The sequence below is a fragment of the Cariama cristata genome, unplaced genomic scaffold (assembly GCF_000690535.1).
Source record: "Cariama cristata isolate BGI_N322 unplaced genomic scaffold, ASM69053v1 scaffold27920, whole genome shotgun sequence".
Classification (NCBI taxonomy): domain Eukaryota; kingdom Metazoa; phylum Chordata; class Aves; order Cariamiformes; family Cariamidae; genus Cariama; species Cariama cristata.
The window spans coordinates 9,039-16,946 of record NW_009594541.1 but is presented as its reverse complement, the minus strand read 5'-3'; the positions used below and the strand labels follow the sequence as shown (position 1 = coordinate 16,946).

Below are 7,908 nucleotides of genomic sequence, written 5' to 3'. Positions count from 1 at the left end.
AGGAATAGTGATTTGTGAGTGAGAAGTAGCTGCTAATACCAGGCTTGGGCAAGTTGCAAGAGTTTGCTCTTTGCTTTGAGAACAAGTTCAAGTCAGTTGGTGGGCCCTTTCCAGGCAAGGTTTGGGTATGAGAGGTCTGGGATACGGCAATTCACTGGGCTTTAGGAAGGAGTAGGAAACGCTCCTGTTTTTTGACCTGTTTTTGCATTGCTTGATGTGGGGACTTCAGGACAAAAGCCAATCTGTTGGGTTTCCTAAGACAGTGCTGATGTGTCCATCCCTTCACTCCGTGTCCAGCGTGTGCTCTCTGCTCTGTCAGCCCTGCATCAGATGAGTACTGAAGGCTTGTTTAGGGAGATACTGTGGGTATTTGGTTATTAACGGGGAAACAACGCAAACTGCTTCAGGGGAAGTGGAAGAAACGAGAAAAATGTTCTGTCCTGAGAGACCAAGCCTACCTTTCTTGTAATGATCCACTTCACCCGATGGAGGTTTGAGCTGCCTTATGTCTAACTAAAATAGACACGGATGCTGCCTCCATTCCCCAAATTGTGACGACGCTGAATTAGGATAATGAAAGCAGATGATACATTTAAGTGCGTCACGGAAGTGTGGGCAACTGGGCCCTACAGTAATTTAAAAATAAGTATGTATGGGATGAGATTAGCAAATTTGACAGTGCTCAGCTAAGCAGAAGTATCTGCCAATTGCAAGCAGCCCATTCCCAATGAGACCTTCCAGTGTAGCTGCGGGCTTCTGTTATGTACGGGGACAAAACCAGCATGTGGCTACTTTGATTTTTGAACAGGAATTGCAGCAAGCAAATGTGACACAGACTGGGAGGAATATATGTATACCTCTTCTTTTTTCCTGCAAGGAGACTGGGCCATGCTAGAGGAGGAAAAAACATTTGATTGCAGTACCCTGGGAGCTTATCTTCCCAGATGTCATCCAGTTAGATACTGGCATGTTGATTTAAAAAAAAAAGAAAAAGAAAAAAAAAGGTTTAGAATATTTTCAGTGCAAAAAGAGTTGGAAAATCTAGCACTGGGGTGGAAACATCAATGAGCAAGAGCCTGGTGGGCATTCTGCCTGGGGTTTACTCCTTTTTGGTGGCTCTGCTTGGCTCTCCTCTTCTCTCCTCCAGATGAGTCATGGACACTGTTACTGCAGCAACGCTGCTGCCAAGGAGGGGGATAAAGCTGTTGCCATGGTGCGGATGGGCAGGAATTCTGCAGGAGTAAAAACACTTAATAATTAACTTGCAGACAAACGAGGCTTCAGACTTGCCTGCCTGCTCTAGGGAAGGTGTCCCGGGCTCCCAGGCGACTGCCAGCCTGTTCTGGTACAGCCCCTTGCCTTGGTGGAGAGCAGCTGGTCCGAGCGTGGCCGTGGGCCGAGGGAGGCGAAGCCGGGACTGTGGGAAGCTGTGCCTGCTTCTGTCAATTTGTGTTTCGCATGCGGCCGCTTGGAGCGGGGAAGTTGTGGGATGGGTTAAGAATTGGGGCTGGCTGATGTGCGAGAACCTAAAATCATCGTGTAATTGCAGGACATCTACCTGAGGACTGCTAAACGTTGGGGCTTAAGGCAAGGGGTTGATTTAAATTTCTGTCCGATCTCCTTGGCTACTGTTAAAGACAGAAAAGATTTTGTGCAGTTCTTAGGCTATTTTGTCTAACAGTAGGCTTGCATTTTCTTGCGGTAGTAAAAAGGTTGAGCTTTTATCTTGTTCTTCCTGATAGTGTGGGTACTGGTGTTAGTTCTTCTTTGTGCTGTGTTGATAGGAAAGGGAAACCTCCCTGCCAAATGCCAGAAATGCTTCAAACACAGTCCTCTCTCTTAAAGCCCATTCCTTTGAGTGTTCACCATATTACGGTGGTGATGATGGAGAGCGCTAAAACTGTCCAGAGAGTACCTTTAACACCTCTATTCCTTGTACCAGCAAGCACTCAGTTGTCCAAGGCAAGGAGTCTGCGAAGAATAAAAGGCTTCTAGGAAAGTACAGGTGCTAGCAGTTTGTGCTCAGCAGCGCCTTGGAGCAATCTTTCCGTGCTGACTACAGCAATCTTTGTCTTTCACTGCAGAGGGACCTGATTTCTGTAATTACAGATCCCAGCGTGAGGGCCTTGCTGTCTGCTAGTTGCAATGCCTGGCGTTTGCGATGTTCTCTTACTATACCACGGCAATCTTTTATTAACTCCTTACCTATGGGATGTGCTAACCACTGCCCAGGAACCATAACCCCAGCCATAACGTAGGTACCTGCTTTGTTCTACCTGCGCTGAAGTAGGGGTTGTAATGGGCGGGTATGATCTCCGAGTACACTGTAACTTGTTTTCATAGAGTCAATGAATCCGCCTTAGGTGGATGTATTTGAAATTTAGAAATAGGAAAGCAGACCGAAGTAAGTGATTAACTCAGACTATTTTAGCTGAGAAAGGGCTTAGAATTAGAATGTTAAAGTATTACTTTCACCCTGAAACCTCCAAAACAAGTCTGCTCCAACACGCAGATGCACAGTTGTTCCAAAGCTAACCTGGCTTGTATACATAAACCATTTTAGATTTGTCAGGATAAAGTAAGTTATCGGAGCTGCTTTCAATCTGTGCTTATATGTGCAGTGACGACGAAGTGCTCTTTCCCCAGAGAGCAGGCTGATGCCCAGGCTGGGAAGCTGTCTCAGGGCACAGCAAGGCTGAAGCCAGAAACAATGACTTTTCTCCCAAAGATACCAACTCTGGTGGAAGCAGGGAAGGGCTCTGTTCCCAGACTGTTTTCCTAATACAGGGAAAGGCTTCGATGCCATTTTCAGTCCTGAGGGGAAAAAAAAAAGAAAGTCCTTGCATGGGACAAGCATTGATGGAGAGAAGAGGCCATCCTTTGTCTGCAGAGGGCTGGGGACAGGGGAGGTGGCACAAGGGAGGACACTCCTGTTCCAGTTAAGTGCAGACGGCTTAGTGCTCGCAAAGCTGCTTAGGACCTGCATTCTGCCAGAGGGCAGTTTTTAAAACGGGCAAAGCCTCTTATACTGAAAAGGCTAGGATTTGATGGAGGTGCTGACTATTCTCAATACCCTGAGGGGAAATGGATGCAGAAGATGCTGGCACAGGGTTGGAAAAAGGTGGTGACCTCCAAGTGCTGGGGGAGAGAAGCCTTTTCCCTGCCCTTTCCAAGCAAAGCGGTGTGAGCATTCAGAGACTGTCTTCATAGACATCAGTTTTGGATTAAAACCAGGGTAGTAGTGGAGATGCATTGGGGCTGCTCTCACTGCTGCTTGTGACCTCCAAAGAGTAGCCAGAAATACTTGGTAATTCTGGGCAGCCTTCGTTTAAATTTGCTTTCCTCTGCAGATTATTTGTGCACTCCAGAGGAAAATGTTTACAAGATAGACTTCACCAGGTTCAAAATCCGGGACATGGAATCTGGCACAGTCTTGTTTGAAATCACCAAACCAGCAGCTTCAGGTGGGTGCACACGCAAAATACTGCGTTCATGAACAAATGCTAGTGCCTGCTTCCTTTTGCCTTTTCCCACTCCTTTTACTCAATACATTTCCCCCAAACAGGAGATGCTCTCAACTGCAAGAGGGCTCGAGTCCCAGCTAGCAGCAGAAATATTATTCAGGTGTCCCTTTGTACCAGCACAGTGAACAGAACTTGTTGCTGCTGCATTCTTATGATTGCCATTTGTGATGAGAAAGGACAGATGGATGTTGTAAGCACAAGCAGAGGAGGAGGAGATCACCCTGTGTCCGTTTCTTGGCTGTTCAAAGTTTAAACTGTACATAGTTTAACTGTTAGTCTAACATCTTTCACTCAGGGGTCAGGAAAATGGTATTTCCAAAAGGGAGAAACTTTGTCAGTTGTGCAGATTAGACAAACTGAAATGTTTTCTTTTCCTTCATAACTTTTAGGTGTTACTTATAACCATCAAAGTGTTACCTGTTGCCAGTGGTAATAAAAACCCAGGGCAACAGTTCTTTTCCTGATCAAGTACTCTTTTAAATCTTCCCCATCTCCCTGCAGATGAAAGGAAGTTTGCTGTAGCTTATAGATAGCAAAGCAGCCATGCTAAGGTGAAATGGCTTGTTCAGAGTCACACTGCAATCCTGAGTCCGAGGTAGGAGCAGTAAGTCACTTTGGAAGCTAAGAAGTGTATCAAACCGAAGGGCCATCTCACAATACTCTGAGTGACCAGTAGCGGATGCCTCAGAGAGGATAGGAAGAGGGTAAGCACATATCAGACTTTCTCAGAATAGTTCCCTGGCGTATATGACTCGATAACGTATGATTGCAAGTATTTTCACTGAGTTTCTGTTTCTCAGACGACTGTGATGGAGCTTTACTTTGCGCTTTTCCAGAACGTGAACACAATGACAAGAGGGACATTGACCCCAATGCTGGACGGTTTGTACGCTATCAGTTTACCCCGGCTTTTCTTAGACTTCGGCAAGTGGGAGCCACGTAAGTAATTGCTCCTGTGCTGCTTTTTCTCGTACAGGAAACAACTGAAATCTTATTAAAAATGGCTCTTGCTTGTTGATCCTCTCAGGGAGTTGATTTAACAGGGATCTTTTGTTATCATGAGGATCTCCATACATCTTTGCTGGATGTCTTGCTTTCTCCATCCCTTTAGCTTGTTTATTTACCTCGGGAATAGGCATGGCATTGAGGAGATTAATGCTAAAAGGGACAAAATCAGGTGGACAGACTACCCAGATATTCCAACTCTTTTCTGCACGTTACAGTTTGTTTGTCAGAGGCTCTGCCGCCTTCGGAAGATGTGTCTGCAGCCTTCCACATTGCATTCCCCAAAAAACATTAATCCATAGATGCACGTGAAATGGTGAAGTAATGTTTGACGCTTTATGAACCAGAATGATCTTTGACGTGTCTGGTAGTGCTGCTTGCATCCATCAATAAACCACATCAAAATGTGACACCTGAAGTATTTTCCTGTAAAGCTTTAGGCCAAAGTTATTGCTACTGTAATACAGGTGACAAAGTGTATTGTTTCTTTAGTAGAAGTTAGTAGTGATTACTACTAACTACACTATTACTACTAACTTACTACTAACTATGGATTTATCTGCAGTTAGAGAGCGTGCATGGGGAGGTGCAAGTTTTGGCTCGTATTTCCTTTTCTGGCCCTCCAAAGAGCAGACTGGTGGGCTTCTTTGTCTTTACTGGATATTTTAGAAGGATATTGTGTCATAGCATGGCAGGTTCTTTGTTATCTTTGTTTTTCTTTACATGCACTTAAGTTTAAATTAGCAGATCTAATAAAGAGCTTTATGCCCATTGCTATTATGTCATTAAGTCCATAATACTATAATCGAGCATCAGTTGGTTTCCAGCACAAACCTATTTGTTTCAGGTATGTAGAAATCATTAGTTTGGATACATGTTGGAGTGCAGTTTGATAGATCCCTGCAGCAGCAAATGTGTGTTTCACAAGAACTGATGTACAGTAGCCTTGCTTACAAAAAAAAAAAAAAGTATTTTTGAGAGCTTGAATAAAATTCAGCATTTGGTTATGATGCAAAAGAATTAAAATTTGTTGCCAGAGACTTTATTTAGGGCAAGGTTGCACATTAGCACTTCCTGCTAATCTTAAAGATGTGCACCATTTAGATTTTGTTTTGGATGAAAAGTTAAAGTTATATATCAATTAGCACCTCTTTGGCCACTATTTGGTTAAAATGGTAAATACCGAACTTTAGATTTGTGCCAAACTAGTAACAGCGTTGTTCTGGCATACTCACAGTGTATCTATCATATGTAACTAATACCTATCTTTCCTCAAGGGATGTTTCTCGCTAAAAGAAACTTGAAGATAGTGCTGGCTGAAACTTGTCCACCTTTACCATTTACAAAGCAGGAACAGAGGAAAGACCATTTTCTGTAGATCTGTGGGGTTTTTGTGGGTTTTTTTTGTTTGTTTGTTTTGTTTTTAATTCTTCTGAAAAACAAACAAACAAAAAATAACTTGTATAAAACCCCAAAGCAATAAGGAACTTGTAGTGAGTGATCTAGTGAAGTGCCTATCCAGTATAGTTGGAGGGATCTTTCCTTCACTGAAGATGAGTTTAAGATTGGAAAATTGTCTTGCATGTCTTTTTTTTGAGTAAAAAGAATCAAAATACAGTATAATCTATGATTTGTAATGCTATGTTGTCTCCCTGTAGCGTGCTTTAAGAAAAAGCAGAAACAATAATTTGGTTAGTACCATTGCTTTGTATTTTAGAAGAGCTCTCTTCTGCCTTTCAGGAATGGCTGCGGATCTTGCTTCAGTTAGGAAAGCTATTTCAATCTTATCCTTCTTTTTCAGGGTGGAATTCACAGTAGGGGACAAACCCATTAATAACTTCCGCATGATTGAGAGGCACTACTTCCGGGATCAGTTGCTCAAGAGTTTTGATTTTGAATTTGGGTTCTGCATCCCCAGCAGTAAAAACACTTGTGAGCACATCTATGAATTCCCACAGCTCTCTGAGGATCTCAGTAAGCTCTCTTTAATTACTGGGTTGCCACACAGTGATGTTAATCTAAGGTGTTTTGAGGAAGTCCTGTCTTCAAAGCTGTCCGTAGAAAGTGGGTAGGGTAGAATACTTCCAGGTAGTTTTGTATCTGTGCTAATGTGTTAATGCAGAATTTGTTTTCTAGTAGTCTGTTTCTTTTCACCCACCAGACAGCTGCTTTTTTTTTTTTTAGATTCATAAAAGGGAAGCTTCAGTGTCAGGGAGAAAAAAGATAATTGTGTTCTAAAACAACCAAAAAATAGGATTAAAAAGATATCCAAGAAATGGATGACTTAGATGTTATGTTCTGTTTTAATGTTTGATGTGCTCTATTGATAGCTTGAGAGGTTTTAGTTTTATTGTGAACATAACTTTTATTTTCTCTCCTCTCTCCCAAGATACAATAGCATGAGTACTAAATCTGCGTGATCTTATATTCTTTACAACCCCTAATCGTGTATGTCAGCACTAATATTACAGCCTGTCGAAAACAGAGTGATGCACTGCCGCTTACTTATTGTCACACCAGAACAAATTTCTTTGGAGTTCACTGTTTTATCACTTTTTTAAAAAGAAAACAAAAAACCCCCAAACTCTAGTGTGATATTGTTTTGAGGTTAGGTAGAGCATTAACACTTTGTATGGTGCCTTAACATATTTGGATTATGTTTGAGTTCTTTAAAAGATGCTGTCAATGAATGGTTTGGGTAGGTTCCTGTTTTGGTTTTTCACTTAAGAGTTTGCTGCTCTCTGAGCAATGCCGGTAGACGTCACTGAAACCCAGAGCATTGCCTCAGTGGGGCTTCTGTGTAACACGACTAATTTTATTTTTTTTTTCTTTTTTCCCCTTGCAGTTCGAGAGATGATCCTTCATCCATATGAGACACAGTCGGACAGTTTCTACTTTGTAGACAACAAGCTCGTGATGCACAACAAGGCAGATTATTCATACAGTGGAGGACCTTGAGCAGAGGATGGACAGCCAACCTGCGCTGGCCGTCCCTTTCCTATCGACGTCATCAGGGATACCAACACCTTCAGTTCTGTTGCCTACAACGTCAACTGGACAAGGATCCACAAACCAAGGACTCTTTGCCACAGTAGGAGTTTCATGACTAAATTTGCCAGTCTCGTCTTTTTTGAGCTTTGAAGCAGACCCGGTTCTTCAGAACTTTAAGCGGTTCCACAATGCTAAATGATCTTTGGGTACCACTTCCCTAAGTTCTTTAAGTGTCTGCTTTGAAAAAAGGCCTTGTGGGACCCGGGAGATTTTGTCCTAATTCTGCGGATTTGTGTTCTTGCCCTCAAGTATCTTCTAGGACGTGATTGCTTTCTCAAAGAATGTAATCTGAGAAACTATGTGAGTGGATGGATGCAAATGCAGAGTT

The 7,908-nt window shown here is 42.7% G+C and overlaps 1 protein-coding gene across 1 annotated transcript in view; it reads left to right on the top strand.

Annotated features, from left to right (window-relative positions):
* Positions 1 to 7,487, top strand: part of UNC119 (unc-119 homolog (C. elegans)) — a 12,974-nt gene extending 5,487 nt beyond the window's left edge. Inside the window, exons 2-5 of the mRNA XM_009698459.1 lie at positions 3,290 to 3,464; positions 4,361 to 4,463; positions 6,331 to 6,503; positions 7,375 to 7,487. Of these exons, the coding sequence (XP_009696761.1) occupies positions 3,290 to 3,464; positions 4,361 to 4,463; positions 6,331 to 6,503; positions 7,375 to 7,487 (564 nt within the window). The remainder of the gene's footprint in view (positions 1 to 3,289; positions 3,465 to 4,360; positions 4,464 to 6,330; positions 6,504 to 7,374) is intronic.
* The last annotated feature ends 421 nt before the right edge of the window (positions 7,488 to 7,908 follow it).